This window comes from Ceratotherium simum, chromosome 5 (genome assembly GCF_057802395.1).
Source record: "Ceratotherium simum simum isolate JZ-2026a chromosome 5, ASM5780239v1, whole genome shotgun sequence".
Lineage (NCBI taxonomy): Eukaryota > Metazoa > Chordata > Mammalia > Perissodactyla > Rhinocerotidae > Ceratotherium > Ceratotherium simum.
Window position 1 is genome coordinate 45,531,178 of NC_141904.1, and position 18,364 is coordinate 45,549,541.

The 18,364-nt window shown below is 49.6% G+C and overlaps 1 protein-coding gene across 5 annotated transcripts in view; it reads right to left on the minus strand.

The window, feature by feature from the left end:
- Positions 1–749: 749 nt before the first annotated feature.
- Positions 750–18,364, minus strand: part of ANO10 (anoctamin 10) — a 217,060-nt gene continuing 199,445 nt past the window's right edge. For 4 of the 5 annotated variants that reach the window (XM_087430808.1, XM_087430809.1, XM_087430810.1 and 1 more), the window contains one exon: positions 750–1,416. In XM_087430808.1, the coding sequence (XP_087286934.1) occupies positions 1,348–1,416 (69 nt within the window). In that variant the 3' untranslated portion in view covers positions 750–1,347. The remainder of the gene's footprint in view (positions 1,417–18,364) is intronic. The other variant, XR_015552203.1, reaches the window with a different exon arrangement.

The following is an 18,364-nucleotide window of genomic DNA, read 5'->3' on the forward strand; positions in this document are numbered from 1 at the left end:
TTTGATGTGAAGGAGGGCATCCAGGTGCTGGGCCCCTGAGTGAGGGAGACAGGTTTAGAATCTAAAGGACCTCAGCCCCTCCCTGCCCTTCCCCGTCTCCAGATGGGCTGAGGCACCTGCAGCTTTCCGAGTGGAAGGGCCCATGGGTCTGTGGTGCCCTGGCTGTGAGGGACGTGCGCCCCGGTGGGGAGGGGCTGGCCATTTCATGAGGCAGAGTTTGACCAGCTGGCAGGAAAAGAAGCCAGGCCCTGCTCTCGTGGCATGGTCCTCATGGCTAGACCACAGCCAGGGGAGCAGCCCAGGCTCCAGAGTCACTGCCCTGTGGCTGGAGGGCTGTACCCCTGTGGGCCAGGCTATTGGCCCACACGGGCTATTGTGCCTGTGAAAGAAGTACAGCCCCAGGGGCACAGGGAGGTGGGCGGCATCCCTGGGCAAAGACAAGTCCCTCCTCCCCAGGCGTGAGCCCACACCACGCTGCCGGGTGTGGCAGCTGGCCCTCGGTCTGGAGCCGTGTGCATGAAAGCAGCCCCGGTGGCCCTTGCTGGGCACCCTTGGGGCAGGCTCCAGCAGCAGCAGAACCTCCCGAGAACTGCCTGGGTTTCGGCTGCAAGCTTTGGATGTGGCCCACAGGTGCCCAGCCTCAAGCTAAGCCCCACCCTCAGCTCCTCCCCTCACAGCTCCACCTTTAATGACCTGACCCAGGGCTTGGAACAGAGGGGCCACCTCAGTCCTCGTACGGGAAGTAGGAGTCAGAGAGGTGCGTGTTGCCTTTAATTGCTCAGTTACTATTGTTTTTGTTGATAAAGGATCTGTTAACATATTGCAAAATAGAACCAGGAAAGAGGTATTTAGAGGTGTTGGGGTGTTGGAAACACTGCCTCTTTGTACATCTCTCACTCTTAATTGAGGTTCAGCGGAAGCCCCCTTCAGAATGGCTCCTGTGATAGCACGGTGGGCACACACCCCCGACCTGCCACCCTACCCAACAGGTCCCTAGGCCGTGGCGGGGGCGGGTGTGACCATCACTGTGAGGGGCAACATGGAGAGCTGGCGGTTCATCCACGCACGAAGCTCAGGGGGCAGCAGTGGCTCTGGAGCAGGGTCAGGCAGCTGGAGTGGTGTGTGGTGCTTGGGCAGAAACCCAGAGGGAGCAGGGCGGGAGTGGGGGTCTGCCAAGAGCTGGGTCCTGGCGGCCCTCTTCACCAGCTCTGAGACGGGACACTGCAGGGCGAGGAGGGGGCCTGCCACGTGGGAGTCGCTTCACTTGGCCAAGCTTTGGGTCTGGGTGCAGGAGCCATGACGCTGCTCCGGGTACTCCCCTGCCTGCGCTCAGGGCAGCCCGCGCGTTCAGGTCGCCTTCTCCTTCTCGCCTTCCCTCGATTCCTCCTTCAGGTTCTCAGCCACAAGCTGCATTTGCTGTTGAGAGAATACAGGACACTGTGTGAGCCACCCAAGCCTAAGTGGTGGCCCCTCAGTGGTGGCACGGGCTCCCGCCTCTGCGGGAGCCCCTGGGCAATGCCACGCGTTCCTTTAGCTCCATCAAAGCACAATTTGAACCCCTTTGAACCACACGTGACCCTCTGGTGCTGCCCAAGACTTCCTGGAAGTCCAGAGCCCCTGTTTCTGACCCTGATGAGATGGGAAACAGTAAATGTGGGTGGAAATGCAACACTGTATGGTGTGAGCCCAGCTCAGCAGGGATTTTAAAGATATTGAAATGAGAAGCAGCTGGCATCTCCTCCTCCCTGGACATCCAGGATAAGGAGGAGAGAGGAAAGACAGAGCAGGGGGTCTGGAGCACTGACTTGGGGCCAAGTCCTTCCTCTGCCCCCACAAATTGAGGAAACCTGGCAATTTGACCTCTCTAAGCCTGAGTTTCCACATCAGCACAGAGGGAGCAATGGTGCACATTTTGCAGGGTGGCTGTGGAGATTACTGCACACGAAGTCCCTGGCTCAGAGCAGATGGTCCAAAACAGCAGCCCTCTGTCCCCACAGCCATAGGAACCCCCCCACCCCCATCCAGTGTCACTGGGGGCGTCCTGTGAAGTCTCCCTGAGGGCAAGGCAAAGATAGAGTTCCAGTCTGCCAGGCTCAGAGGGAAGGAGCCTGCACTCAGAGATCACAGCACCATGGCGGAGGAAGTCCTGCTGCTCCAAGTGCTGGGGCCCCAGCCTCCCGCCTCCCCCAGTCCCACGGATCCCAGCCCCCTCCATCCTGTGGGTGCTGGAATACACGACTACAGCTCTGCCCTATTTGTTGAATAAATGAATAACTACTTCGGAATTTGGCTTAAAATACACACACAGATTTTTGATAACAGCTATTTACTTATGGGAAAAACAAAACTCTGAGCACAAACACTGGTGGTGCCCTGGGTACCTAGCTGCCCCACTTGGGAGTCCCAAGTGCCCCCTGGGGCTGGATGCAATGCCATGCTCCCTCTGACTTGCAGAGAGAGGAGTCCCTTTCACAGACTATAAATTGAAAGCCTCTGCCTCCTGTCTCAACCCGATTTCCCCCTATGGACCCTTCAGATCCATATCTTTGGAGACACCTGCACTCCGGACAGTTCTCATCTTTTCTGAGCCTGGTCTATCTCCCACGGGCGGCACAGAGATGGGCTCCTGGAGACTGATCCCTCTCCATTTGCGTTGGGGAGGGGACTACCTGGCCCTGGTTCTCCACATGGAAGCAGGGTTTACAGGATGGCTTTTGATGGGGGAGGGTGCCGGGTGGAGTCACGGTGACCAGTCTGTGGGTGGGGCAGGCTCTTCCTGCAGGGGAAGCAGTATTTCTGCAGGTCAAGAGCAGGGGGTGGGCACAGGAGTTGACGCTGGCCCAAGGACGTGCCTGTCCAAATGACCCACAGCGCAATGTCCGTGTGATCTTCAGCCTGCCAGGGTGGTGGGGGTGGTCTGCTTTAGTTCACAAGCTGGAGAAGCAGAACTGCCACGTGAGAGTCTCCCCGCAAGTCAGTTTCTGCATCTGTCACCTTTTCCATTACTAACGCTTCCGGCCCTCTCATGAGCGCACTCCACCTGCTAACTACTGATATGAAATATCCCCATACAGGAACACTGTAATATTTCAGCCCAGATTCACTGCAGGCCCTTCTAGCTGGTGTCATTTAATACTTGTGAGACCTTTTTAAATGTCTTTGTATGAGAGAGAAGGAGAGAGAATATGAATCTATTTCCTGATTTGACAAGTAACCCTAAGAAATTAAAGGCTACGTAAACTTAAACGCAAACTGTAATGAGGATAAAACATTCCCTAGCTGGTCTCAGAATCTTCCAGCCACGATTCCCCGGCACTCCACATGGGGAGGGAAATCAAAATGGGTTCTGACCAAATGGGTTTTAATCCAAAAGAGGCTTTCAGGCTCCCTGTGAGGTGCAAACTGCTTCCCCCATTTATGTGTGTGGCTGAGGCTGGGAGCCCCCTGGCGCCAGGCGAAGGACTGCGGGGGTGTCCCGCAGATCTCCTGGGAGGGGCCCCCTGCTCCACAGCGGCCAGCGGAGAGCTCCTGTCTGACGGGCCTTCTCCCCTGGAGGACCCAGCATGAAGTGACTTTTGTCTAACTTTTTGGAGATGTCCCTTCTCTCAGGCCCAAAGTTGGGGGGCTTCACCTAGGCCAGGGAAGGGACTCAGCACCCACCCAGCTGGGCTCCTCCCCGCCTGCAGTGCCTGCCCAGCTCAGGGCAGCACTTAAGAGCCTGGGCATGTCTGGGAGGTCACAGGGTCATCTGCACTGAACTGCACTGCTCATAGCAAAGGTAGGAACGACAGCCAGGGACCCACAATCCTCTCATGCCTCAGGCCAGTAGCGGGAGCAATTTGCACAGGAGCACCTGTCTCCACTTTTGCCCTTCCCTTCTCCTGTCCTAGAGCAAGGCTTCTTTTTTTTTTGCTGAGGAAGATTCGCCCTGAGCTAACATCTGTGCCAATCCTCCTCTATTTTATATGTGGGGTGCCACCACAGCATGGCCGCCGACAAGTGATATAGGTCCTCGCTCAGGAACCAAACCCAGGCTGCTGAAGCAGAGTGCACTGAACTTAACCACTAGGCCAAGGAGCTGGCCCCAAGCAAGGCTTCTTTTGAAGCCAACGAGCGATCAGGCCCCACAGTCTGGTGGGTTGGGCCAAACCCACCTCCAGCCCCTTCCTCTGTGGCTCCATCCTTCAGGGCTTGATCGGCCTCATGGAGCTTTGTGATTCCCAAAGGAAATGTGGCAGGAAGGCCTGTGCTCTCTGTGGCCTTCACCAGTGCAATGATGAGCCTCCGTGGGCCGTGCAAGGAGCTGTGGCTTGGCTTGACTCCCGGTGTCTCCTGCACTCCCCGGCTGGACACGCTGAGCAGATGGCAGGACCAGAACTTAAAACCTGGAGCTAAAGCCCAAAGAACAGCCCAAGCAGTGTAGAGAAGACGAGCTGCAATAGCCCGCTTGTCCGAGAGGAAGAGCTAAATTGGTTTTGAGGTCAGTGAGCGACATCCAAACCTTTCCTGTACGAACGGGTTGGCCTTCGTCGTCCCACCTGAAAGACAGTCAGAAGCCGTCTGGCCTTGAGATGGCTTCTCTTGGGTAAACCAACTCCTGTCTACTGCTCATGGGTCTGAAGGCCCTCACTGTGCGGTCATGCAGCTTGTACCAGAACTGCCTCCCCACTGCCAGCTGCCTCCTGGTGAAGAGGAGCAAGGGGGGTAGGTGCTGAGCCCCAGCCTGGGGGAAATGGTGAGCACTGGTAGAATTAACTCCAGAAGCACAGAATTTCTGATCAGAAGGAACTCTGACGATCATTTGGTCCAGAGGCCACATGAGAATCCCTAGACCTTGTTAAGTGCAGACTCGTAGGCCCCTCCCTGAGATGCTAACTCGCTGGTCTGTAGTGGATCCCACGACTCGCTGAATTTTTAACAAGCCCTGGAAGTTTCTCCATGGACCACCCTGAGCTTGGGAGTCTCTGATTTGTTGTCTGCCATCTTTCACAAATTAGCACGTTGGAGTCGCAGGGGGTGACGGCACAGCCCCTCCCCCCCGCCCAACCAGGCTGCCTCTTGTGGCTCAGCCCTTTGGCTTCCTTGCTTTAGCTGCCCTGCCTGGGGGTTGGGGTGGGAGGAAGCAACATTATCCTCTTCAAAATAAATCTGGCTTCTTTGGGGATTCTTAAGCTAAAACCTTATTAAAAATATAAGCAGGATAATAGTGCTGCCTTCTTTCCCACAAAAAGCATCAGAATGAAGAGAAATGGAATCCAACTCATGACTCATTAAAACTCATGCTCCAAATTACTCTTTAAAAAGCACAGACTGATTTTTTGCATCATTATTAGTAATGATTACAATAGGAACCTAATCACTAAGTGTGTTAGCCAAGTGCACAGCTTATCCTGAGAAAGGATGCCTGACTGGACCCCTTTTCCCTGTGGGGAAGTACAGAAACGTGTCCTGAGACCTGCAAATGCTTCCCACGGACCTGGGATGGCCACGGTGGATCCCCCAGACCTCAGACGGCCCCTGCCCTCCCAGGCTTGTAGCCAAGACTCTCCCTGGCTGAGCCCACAAACAGCTTCGGGATCCTTCTATTCAGTGCTCAGGAAATCACAACTAATTGATTACATTATAGCCCAATTTGTAATCTGTTAGCAACTACTCCATTATCCCTTCCCCCAAAAGCAACAACAACCTACAGAACCACTTTATCTGGGCAGCTCTTGGCTGGAGGACAGAAAGAGCCTGTGCATTCATCTCTTCCTGTTTACTAGAGGCCTCACGGCCCATGCTGGCTCTCTAAGTGCAGAGCTCAATGGCTGGGCTGTTGGCCTCACAGGCCGGGCTATCCTGTGGCAGCAGCTCATACAGGAACTGGGTTCTCAGGCCAGTTCAGTTCAGCAAAGTTCAGGAAGGGAGCAGGACTGGGAGCCTCCCTCACACACAGCTGTGCCCATGCTCCACGTCCACCCTGGCAACCATGGGCCAGGTCTTCTCTATCCCTCTCTAGAGAGAGAAGCCTAAGCAACCTGTCTGAGGTCAGGTAGTTAAGGCAAAATTAAGCAAGAGTCTGGCCATTCAAGTGAAAAAGGAAAGTAAAGAGCGGGCCTTTGGAAGTGCCATAGTTTCACAAAGACTATTTTTGTTTGTTAGATCTAGAGGAAAATTCACCTCAAACAAGCAGTATTCTGAACATATTTTAATATAATGATTAAAAACTCCAGATCTGCCTGGGGCCTGGCGAGGCCATCAGGCTCTCACAGGCCCAGAGCAGTGGGTGCAGGGGCAGGAACGCATGGGGCAGCAGGCCCTCGGGCTGTCCTGGGGACAGTTACATCCACCACCTCTCCCTCTGGAGAGGTCATGTCACTAGAGTCAGGGCAAAATGAAGCAAGAGTCTAGCCAGCCCCAGCGCGCGCAACGGTGAGATGCTGGCGTTCACAAGTTCAATAACTGCGTGAGCTGACCCTGGGGAGGGAAAATGTCAGTTCAACTTAAAGAAAAAGTTTTTTTTAATGTCTACTTCTTAAATAATCTTTTGAGCCCTGTGTTGTCTGCATATTTGGGTTTCAGAGCAAAATTTACAAAAGCAGAAGTTAAAGGCACTTAAAAAAAACTTCAGGTATTTTGAAAACAGAAATTACTTCCAGTAAAGAGCAGGGGGCCTGCAGAAGCCAGAGGCTTGCTTTCCACCCGTCCTCGGGGGCGCACTTATTCTGAGGCTCCTGGGACAGGGAGCCAAGTGCATCTGATTAGTTACAGTGTCTCTCAAATCTGGGCTGTTCAAGTCACCACATATCTGCTAATGCTCCAGGCCATGCAGTTGCGCAGGGGGCTGAAAGGCACTGAATGCTAACAAAAAGTGACCAAGCAAAACTGATGACAGAGTGACCCATCTCCCTGGGTTTGGGGAGCATTAACAGGTGCAAAAAGCCCTCATCAGAGCTGCCCGTCACCTCCATCCTTTCACACTCCTTGGGTGGGTGCTGATGTTTTCTCCCAGTTACAGGCACCCTAAACGTGATCCTTTCTATTTATCCCAAATCCACACGAAGTCACTACAATTAGTGTAACAGACTCTTCCCCGGGCACCCTGGGCTTCTGCATGAGGTGGACGCCCTCCATCCAGATTGTTCCCACAAGCTGTGGGACGCAGGCAGGTGTGTCTGGGGCACCAGCCCCGCACTTCATACACATTCCTCTGCACCAGCTTCACACGCATCTTGGCTACGTACCTCCTCAGCTCCCCATTTCCTGTATTTCTAACTGTGCTTATACATCAAAACCTCTTTTCCTCCTGCTTTGGTGACATAACTTGTAATGTCTGTTATATTCTATTACCTGTGTATAACTTAAATTAACAGCAACCAACACTTATATTACATACCAGGCACTGTTCTAAAGTGTACATATATTATTAACTCATTTGCTCCTCATAACCTCCCTATGAGAGACATACTATTATTATCATTTTAAAGAGGGAACTGAGGCACAGGGAGGTTGAGAAACCTGCCCAAGGTAACACAGCTCATAGGAAGTTTGAGCCCAGGCTGTCTGACTCCAAAGCCTGGGCCGCTAACCTGCAGGCTGCTCGGCCGTTGCCTGAAGGTGCATCCCGACTCTGCTCTGGTTTTGGACTATTATAACCTCACCCAGCTAGCCACTGGGTTCACCTGTGCTGTGAGATTCAGATGCGGATGGATTACATTGCCTGCCGGTGAGGGTTTGCTGGCATTGTCTGGATTCCTGGTGAGGCTTAAATTTTGTCCTGTCCCGCATGGCTCAGATTTTCTGCTTCTGCTAAATCTCTAAACCAAGGGGATCTGGCTCTAGAACACACCATATTAACCCCTATTCTGACCTGTAAGCACACAGTTAAGTAAGATTTTTAAAAGTTGCTTAAAACTCCAGAAAGGAAGTTTAAGAGTTAATTTCTTTAAAAAAATACAGAAATCCTTGCTTGTGGTTTGTTTTGTTTTTTTTAAGAAAGGCTTCTAAAGAGCACAAGAACAAGAGAATATGGAAAACGTAGTGGGAAAGTTAGTTGGCAAAATCACAAGCACTCAGACAGCTAAAGCAGGGAGAAGGCTGGGGATGGTGAACTGCAAAGCAGCCTATCCAATGAGGGAAAGTGTCAAGATCGGCAAACCTAAATCCGGCAATGAAGTGCAATTTGCTAAACACATAAGGGGAACAGAAATATTCATACATTATTCAGGAACAAAAAAGGCTAAGAAACACGATGTCTCCCTGATTAGACGAGGAGAGAAAACCGGTAACAGATGTTGCTGAAAAGGCAGCTGAAACGAATGGACGTGTTTTGGAAACAGCGGTGTGAGTGTGGAGAGTAAGAGCGCGCGCTGGAGCGCCTTGCGGACACCACAAAGGGGGACAGCAGAGCAGTGGCCCGAGGCCAGGCCTGGGTGGAAGGCGCCTTAACCCTGCCACTCAGGGGCATGCAACGGTGTGGCCCCACCGTGTAGGACTGGGTCAGAATGCAGACGGAATCTGTAAAATACAAGTGTGATTGGAAATAAAAAGAATCAGTGTCCCTAAGATCAAAAGCAAGCTATGACCAAACATAAGGAAATGAAATAACATAATACATATAAAAACTATGATCAATACTTCTGGAATGACCATCAGCTATGTGCATCACGACCACATAAGTAAGAGAGTGTGACAAAGGGTGAGGAAGACACGGGAAATATGTCCCCAGATGGCAAGACAGAAAAGACAGACGAAGGTGACACCAATTCTGTGTGAGAAAGGAAAAAAAAGCATTTCGTATTTTGGCAAGTAATCATGTGAAAATAGAATGGTGATCAGTTTGCCCCCAAACCAGAGGACAAATGACTAAGTTTCTTGTAAAAACTGAGTTACTTTTTTAATAGCATCTTTCACTGAAGTAACCAGATCTCTAGGTGTGATGTTATTTTGCAGAGTGAAATGCAGGAGGAAATCCTCCATTAGGTTCTGCTACAATACAGTACTGGGCTGTTTATCAGAAGACACAGAGGTCGCCAATGTGATCAGTTATCAGCCCATGATACTGACACATCCAGTGATGTTACCAGGACATTAACCCAGTTGTTCCGATCATCCAGATGACCAAAGCATCTGGTCTGCAGGAGGCATTTCCTGGAGAAGACTTTCACAGCATCACTTACTCAGGAACTAGCCCACTCCTGATCTGAATGTAGGCAGTAGTCTGGGAGGAAGGGTGTGCTGGGGGCTGCAGGATATAACTCCTTTCCTGTCCAGAAGCCCAGGGAGGGAGGTAGTGTTCTTCTCTCAAAGCACCAGTTTGCTGAGGTCAGGAAGCCCCATGGGTAGCACACAGGTCACTAGGGTCCCTAAGGGAGATGAGACCCAGTGACGTTTGTGACCAGCCAAAGCCGAGATGATGATCTGGTCAACCCTCATCTTCAATCTGCGGGTCCAGAGTTGATACTTAGGGACATGCCAGGGCTCGGGGTTTAGCCTGGGGGGGATGTGGACAGGCCAGGGACACAGAGGGATAACGGACACCAAACACAAATGGCTGCTCCAAAGAAAACCCCCACAGGCTCCTTCAGTGAGTCTCCCATCGAAGCCCCGAGTCAGGGAGTGTGGGGGACACGATTTCACTGTGGCGTGAAAGGGAAATCCAGAGAGTTTAGAAAACAAAAGGCTGAGGTAAACAGTCTGCTGAATGAAATTTGGGAGACCGTCCACTGCCCACACCAGGGTTTCAAGCAAAGATTTCTTGAAAATTTAAAATAAATATTTTTCTTAAACATCCAGGGGGAATAACCTTTAATCTAAGAAAACAATGAAAGTCGCCACCGGGAAAGAGAGAGCAGGATGAGTGGGAACGGCTGCCACAGGGCAAGCGGCATCTCTGCCCGGGGAAGCGGCGGCATCCGTGGCGGTCTGGAGCTGCACAGGCGCGAGAAGGGCCCCTGCAGAGGGGGTTCCAGCCTTCAGAAACATCTCGCCCTTCACCAAAGAGAAGAAAGATCCTTGTGAAACGCAGGCACAACTTCAGCTCACAGGGAAAGCACAAGCGTTTCCCATCATTTTTAGGATCTTCCCAGGGTAGTGTTGGTTTTTCCCCCGTCTAAACCGTGTATGGCCCTTTCATGAACACAAACATCTATATCCTCCCTTAATGTCCTTTAATATTTCAAAATCAATACTATGGCTAAAACCAAACCAATAATTATAATATTGACTATGATTTTTAAAACTCTATCTTGCCTCAATTGCCCGAGATATCAACATGTACCCATGACCCCCTGGGGCAGTCTCATCCCCCGGCCGATAAGAACTGCTACCCTGGGTGCCCACGGCTGTGAGTGGAATTGCTGGCATCAGCGCCCCTTCTGAAGAGCCTGGATAAAGCTGGAGCCAGGCATGGCTGACTTGATTGTGCTTGATCTTGTTCTCCAAGAAAAACACCGTAAGTGCTGGGCAGGGACTCCAGCCTTCATTCATTTGACATCCCTTTCCCTCAGAACAGCGAATTCCCACTTACTCCCATCTATAAGTCTCATTAAGTAGGATTAATTACTGCTTCTCCCCTACATCTTTCATTTCACGTTAATTTTCTGTCACCTACATCCCCTCCTGGGCGAGTGGCAGCCCTAGAACCAAGGCCGACAGCTGACTACAGCCTGATGGGAATGTCACGGAACACTCCTCACTGCTGTGTCACAGGGTCTTGAGCACACGTAGGCAGCCAGTTAACATTTTCTGAAATCTAGAACTGAAGTGACACAACGCTGTCCCAGTTGGTGACAACAGGCCAATGAAATCCATGTGGGGTACCCATGGCACTGAACCACCTCTGTCTGAGGGACTATCTTTCCCCTACCTTTCCTCCAGGTTAGACATTGTAACAGGTGCAGTTAGTAATTACTGGATGATTTTTAAAGCTCATGCCTATTTTTTAATTGATTAAAAATATTACACAGACATGAAATGCATCCCTCAAGGAGTTCCTAACTATTCTAGGAAGACGTCCTTCTCCCTCCCCCTTGCTGGGGACAAGGGGAAATAAACTGTCCCATTGCTCCCTCTGCCTTTGGAGCCCAAGGAACCCTGCCTGAAGATTTGATCCTCTCCAGAAAAATTGTGATTTCAATAATCTGCCTGCTTCTTTGAGCCACTGAGAGTAGGAGACTTGGTCTAGAAAATATTTGCTTAAGAAAATTTCTTGGAGTTCCTCTGTTTCTGGCTGATGGTAAGTCTCCTTCCTGAAGGCAATATGAGATAAATTACTTAAAAAGAAAAAAAAAAAGGAGGGAAGAAAGGAAGAAAAAAAAAAGAAAGTAAAGACATCTTGACATCTTAGAGAGTCTTCTGAGCTCTGAGCAGGCAGCCCCTGAGACTTGGTCTGAGAAAGCAAAACTTTTCCTCACAATAGTGGGAAAGGGGACCCTGCTGTGGGCTGGGTCTCTACAGGTGGCTTGTCCTCATGGAAAGGTTTCTTTTTCTTGGTAGGGATTCAGGCTGCTGCATGGTCTCTGAGATTTGTGCTATCTGAAAGGCATGTACATGTATGTGCACGTGTGTACGTGTGTGCACATGTGTGTCCAGCTCAGCTGACTATGGTATAAGGAGGTGAGAACAGGCAAGGGACCATGATAGGCTGCCACAGCTGTCCTCCACCTGCCCTGGCCAGTTCCTCAGTCTGGCAACTCTCGTGTACCCCTGTACCCTACAGGTGAGGGAAAGGGCGTCCATCCTGAAGAGAGACCCGCCCTGTGAATAAGGGGTGGGGCTTTCCTAAGGGCAGGGCTGAAGACAGGGGGCTCCACGGGGAGGAGACAGGGCTGACCTTGAGAAGGAAAAGAAGACTAGAACTCGGAGTGCTCTGACGTGGTATCTTCTTCACTGGACTCGGGGAACAGCCATATTTGGCATTTGGCTTTAAGGTTTGTCTTCAGCTATAACCGCCTCTGGTCAGTCCCACACCTGCAGCCTTGTCTCAGGGTGCTGTGGAGAACAAAGGGGCTGAGGCAGGGAGGAGAGTGTGAGGAGAGAAGGAGGGAGCAGCACTGTCAGGACAAGGTGGAGGCTGAGTTTCTAGATGGTGTCTAACAGCAGAGGCCCAACGTGGAGCTGGGCACAGCCTGCGGCTTGGGCTAGGTAAGGAGCAGACATGAGATCCCAGCTCCATCTTTCCCCAGATAATCTAAAGAAAGATCCGTGAGGGGGGAGGCCAGCTTCTGGGGCTACATAAGATATCACTGAACACCGTAAACACACAGCTCCCGGGGGCTGCCACCTCAGGATCTTCAACAGAGAGGGGGAACAGTTCACTGTCTAAGTGGATGGTGCTGCCTGTTCCCCGAGGGGCAGCTGCTCCGCCAGGGCAGTCCACAGACAGCAGAGCAACCTTTTCCTCCCCTGGTCTGCTGGCAGGCACCAGAGCTCTCCTGAGCGCAGCCTGCCCTAGCAGGAGTCCCCCAAGGGCCGCGGTCAGGCCAGGGCTGGGCTTGCCTCCCCAAAGAGAGGCTCCCTGTGATATGAGAATGTGCTTTACTCACACTCAGGGGGACATCTGTGGGTTCCCAAATTCCCCTTTTTTACTCATAATCCAAAACTGGATGGTAACCTTTCTTAGAGGAACAGGGCATAATGATGTGTGTGCACACACACACGCAGAAATGCCTGCATGAGGGCAGAGCACAGCTCCGTCTGTGAGGAAAAAATGACATTTTTGCAAATGTGTACTCTGTCTTTGAGAACAAACAAATCCAAGACCGTAGTGAGATCAGACACAGAGCCTGGATGAAGAAACTGAAGCATTCGTGGCTGACTCCCCACGTACAGCCTAAGCACACCCCATCGGGTTTCTCCTGAGTGTGCGTGTGCTTAGGGAGACTTGGCCTGTGGTGTGTGTCGCTGCTAGATGGGCTGAGACAGGGTTTTCAGAATTGCAGTGATTACAGACTTTCACTGATATTAATTCTGGAATCAATCAGGGTTAACTGCCTAGTGCATTACATACATGCCCCTCAGCCTTGAAGAGCAGGGCTCCCAGGATGCCAAGATCGAAGTGGTGTCAGGGTGAGGCTCTGGAGATGGCATGTACAAATGCATGGGCTTATCTGTTTCTGACCATATTCCAGAGGCTCTTTGGGGTTTTTTCTAAAATAATGAAAGCATAATAACAGCTAATTTACTATTCTATATCTAACATCACAGGTTCACACTTTGGCCACCAAATGGAAATAGAAAAGTTCTGATTTTTCTTAGGGCCCAAATGCCCAGGTGAACTTAGAAGATGTTCTTGGTTCTTTAGGTGAGGCCAGGACTACCAAAGTCAGGTGTGTTATTGAAAAAAAAAAAAATTGTTTGTGAATTCAGAAAGAGAACAAAAGCTAGGACTAAAGTGCTGTGGTTCTATCTACACATCACATTCAGAAGAGTATGCAAAACTGCAGAAGAAGCAGTAAAATATACTTCACGAGGCTCTTAAAATCACTGCAGAAAAGAAGCTAGTCCCAATACCCTCTTCATTCCAACTCCACCTGGCTCTATTCACTGCTTCTAAGTCTAAAAACGTGGCTGTATTTTATGCTTTGAGAGCAGCAATGGCTTCCTTCTCCTCCCCTCACACACTTTTCAGAAACTGGAAAGTTCTAGAAAGATGGTGTCTAGCCCATGTGATCAGTGCTCTCTTTAGTCTGCCCTTGGGAAAAGAGATCTCGGTCACAGTTTAGGTTAAGCTGTAAGCCAGCACAATCTTGCTTAAGCCACATGGCTGCAGACAAAGGTTTCTAAACAAAGTCACGATATCTCCAGCGTCTCAACTCTAGCTCCTTGTTTTGCTACTTAGAAACATGAGCTGACCCATCTAATAGGTGTGGAATTAAACATGCCTTCAAATATTTAGTTCTTCCTCTACCATTACTGCTGTTTTCTTGTGTGAAGCCAAGAATGGCAGAGAGCACGAGAAATAAGCTGTTTGCTAACAGGGAGTCCCCTGGTAAAAGTCATAAAATATAGATGATTTTTGCCAGTTACCCTGAACGACCTGCAAGTCATTTTGTTAACAGGACATGAAATAAATGTTTTAGAAGCACACGGCCAGGTTTTGGTGAAGTGATCCTGTGTCACCTAGCAAAGCCCGTAGCTAATTCACAGTTAATTTACAAGCGAAGCAATGTTTCCATAAGTTGTTTCGGACAAGTCAAACAAACAAGCTTGCAGCTAATAAATAATCATGCAATTGTACCAGGTTGTGGGTATATATTTTTTTTGCCCTTTGAACCAAACATTCCAAATAAGTACGTGGCAAAGCACACAGATAAATGCTCTTACTTATGTAGGCTTAATTAAAAGGGCATGAGAACTGCTGGAAGGGAAGAGAAAAACACCCACAATGATTAATGAAATAAGCTCAGGGACAAAGCCCCACCATTCTTATTTTCAAAAAGGAACTGGCATCATTATCAAGACTTCCTCATGGGCTAGAAAAGCCAGTCCCTCCCCAGGCATGCACAGTGCAGCAGCCAAATGTCCTGGGCTGGGAGGAAGTGATGGCTGACCACAAGGGAAAACATGTACCAGACGGAAATGGAACAAAACAAAACAGTGGGATGAGTCAGAGCTCAGAGGCCTCAACACAATGACAGGACAACTATTTCAAAACAAAGCCCTCATCAGGGGCAAATGCCCACCACTAATAATGACAGGCATGGAGAGAGGAGCTCCGCCAACAGTTCTCGAGTTCTTGCCCTCCAGGGAATGTTCTTCGTCCTCAGGGAAGTAGAGTCCCATTGACCCCACCCACGGTGTTCAATACCAGGCTAACTATGCTAAGTGCTGTGAAGAACTGGCAGCCCCTGGGAGAGTACAGGAGACACCTGGGCTTCTGGCCATCAGGTTGATACCCCTGTACTGGACCTTGAACCCACCTCTCGGGTGTCCTTTCCCAGTCCTCTCTGCCCCTTCCCTGCCTCCTCCCCCACTGCCCTTTTGCCAGGCTCCTCGGTGCAGGGCTGCTGTGCAGGGAGCTCTGAGCAAATCACAGCAGCACACTCTTGGTTCTCACTCCCGACCTCCATGACCAGCACAATGAACTAGCGGCAGGTCTCTAGCTTCAGGGTCATCCTGTTTCCGAGCCCCATGGCTTTACATAAACCTGTGAATTACTACCACTCATTGAAGACACACGGTGTGTTACATCTTCCATGAAGCCTCCTCAGCCCACCACAGGCAAACTGGCATGCCCTACCATGTGCTCCTGCTGGGCTATGCCCTGTACATAAAGGGCCCTGGTATGGGAGCTCACACTACGCTGTCTGCCTTTTGGTATCCCCAGCAGATGGTGGTGGGGCAGGGGTGGGTCACTAGGGTAAGCTCAGCTAAGGCCTCCTGCACTGGGAATGATCAAGGGCTTTGAGATGTGGCACAGAATTGTGGGTGAGCCAAAAGAGGCATGGTGGGGAGGATTTATGCACAGTTCTGTGCTGAGACCAACTGCTTCTGCCCTTTACAGTGACCACGAACACATCCTTGCGGGTCTCCTCTTTTCCCTGAGCTTCAAAATTAGACTCCTCCTCTGCCATCAAATCCCCATTCCCTCTGAGAGGCCAATTCTGCAGCGGGAGGAGAGCAAGGGTGGTGGTTAGGGTACAAACACTATCTCATGGGATGACCTCCTTTACCCAAAGAAGCAAAAGTCCAATTGGCAATTTCAGATGCTCTATGCAGACAGCTTTTCAGTAAAATGAGGTGGACGCTCATGCAGTGAGTCCTAAACCTTGCTGATCAGTAATCAGAATGTATGAGGATCTTTCACAAAATGTTTCCCAGGTCCCACTTGCAATTCTCATTTAGCAGGTTTGGGGAAAGGTCTTTTTTTTCCTCAAACTTTTAATTTTGATATTATTTCAAACTTACAGAAAAACTGCATTCATAATGCAAGGGAGTCTCCAATACCCTCACTCAGATTTACCGACTGCTTCAATTTTGCCCTATTTGCTTTATCATTCTCTTTATATTATTTTTTCTTAACCATTTGAGAGTAAGTTGCAGAGAACACGCCCCTTTGCCCCTAACCACAACAGTGTATATTTCCTAAAAACAAGGCCTTTCTCTTACATAATACAGGAGAATGTTCCCTAAATGATTTTGAAGGGTCAAGTGATGATCAGTTTCCTATTTTATCAAACTTTCCAAATTTTATCAAATTGAGAGTTCAGAAAGGATCAAAAACAGATGGGAGTCCCTAAAGTATTACCACAGAATGATAAAAACACCAATTGGTTATTCTGAAGAAAAACATATAGTGATGAATGCATGAACTCCCTTTTGTTCATGATATAAAAATTATTTTGATGAACTGGAAATGAACATTACCATATAGAGAAGTATTCACCTGAGCTGAGTTTGGGGATTGTGGCAGGCAGCTTCTAAATGGCCCGCAATGATCCCTGCCCTGGTATCCACTCCTTTGTGGAACCCCCTTTCCTAGAGTGTGGGCTGGACTTAGTGACTCACTTCTAGAAGGCAGCAAACATGATGGGATGTCACTCCTGAGATAGGGTTACAAAGAGGCTGTGGCTTCTGTCTCTCAACCGCTGGCTCTGATGGGAGCGCCTGCCCCATTGTGAGCTGCCCTATGAAGGGGACCACGTGGTAAGGAACAGATGTCTCAGCCCCAAGGCCCTGAGGCCTGCCAGCAGCCACGCGTGGGAGCCTGGGAGGGGACAATGCCTGCAGCCTTGGCTGATGCCTTGATCATAGCCTCAAGAGGTACCTGGGTAAGCTCACTGCAGATGAGAAAGCAAATGTTTGTTTTGGGGTGATTTGTCATCCAGCTATAGAGAATATGCAATGGTTAACATGGAACATCACAAAAACTCATTACGTTAAAATAAACCTCATTTCATGGAGCTCTGCTCAGTGGAGTAATAAAGGGCCAAGGGGTCCTGGCCAGAGAGCCAGGAGGTGGGTCACCTCTCTCTCCCCTCCTGATTATTTAACCTCTCTCTCTCTCAACTAAATTTCCTAACGACCTTAAAAAATATTTTTATTTTTAAAATACATGCATATAGTTTATTTTTATTTATTTATTTATTTATTTATTTATTTTATTTATTTTTTTTTTTTGTGAGGAGATCAGCCCTGTGCTAACATCCGCCAATCCTCCTCTTTTTTTTGCCGAGGAAGACGGCCCTGGGCTAACATCCGTGCCCATCCTCCTCCACTTTATATGGGACGCCGCCACAGCATGGCTTGCCAAAGCAGTGCGTCGGTGCGCGCCCGGGATCCGAACCAGCGAACCCCGGGCCGCCGCAGCGGAGCGCGCGCACCCAACCGCTTGCGCCACCGGGCCGGCCCTATTTATTTATTTATTTATTTATTTTGGAAATAGGAAGATCAACCCTGAGCTAACATCCACGCCAACCCTCCTCTTTTTTTTAATTTTTGCTGAGGAAGCCCAGCCCTGAGCTAACATCTATTGCCAATCCTCCTCCTCTTTTTCCCTTTTTCTCCCCAAAGCCCCAGCAGATAGTTGTATGTCATAGTTGCACATCCTTCTAGTTGCTGTATGTGGGACGCCGCCTCAGCATGGCCAGACAAGTGGTGCATCGGTGCGCGCCTGGGATCTGAACCTGGGCCGCCAGCAGCAGAGCGTGCGCACTTAACCGCTAAGCCACAGGGCTGGCCCCTACATGTGCATAGTTTAAAAGAATCAAGCACTACAAAAAAAATTGTGAAGAAAAGATTCGCTCCCAGCTTGGTCCCCCAGTCCTTCATCTTGGAGGAAATTTCTCGTTACATTACCAATTTCATGATCATTCTTTCAGAAGTTTTTTTTTTTTCAAATATCAATATAAAATATCTCTAGAATATCTACCTTCTTGTTTTTAATACAAAACATAGTATACCCTGCTCTGCATCTTGCAAACTAATTTAATAAATCTTGGAGATGGTCCCAAATCAAGAATTGTAGAAAGCTCTTTTTCTTTTCAATGGCTGCAAGAATTCTACCGTATGGGCAGGACAATTCATTTAACCTGTTCCTCCAAACCAGGATATTTAGGTTAGGGGTGCATATGTGTGTATCCTTATGAACACGTGAGTACATGTGGGGGATAAATTCCTAGAATTCTCCATAGGCTATTAAACATCCTAGTTTCTCTCACTCAACAAATAGACAAAACGCTCTCCTCTACCCTTTACCCTCACTCTCTCCTCCATTCGACATTCTAGTCCTCTCTTCCCTGTCCAGCTGAACTTGTTGATAGACTTCGTCTATCCTGGTTGTCTTCTCACCTCTTGCTCCCCAAATACTCCAAATTGGCTCCTGGCCCTATTAACCCACTGAAATAGTTCCCTCTAAGGTGTCCCCAGAGGGCCATACTGT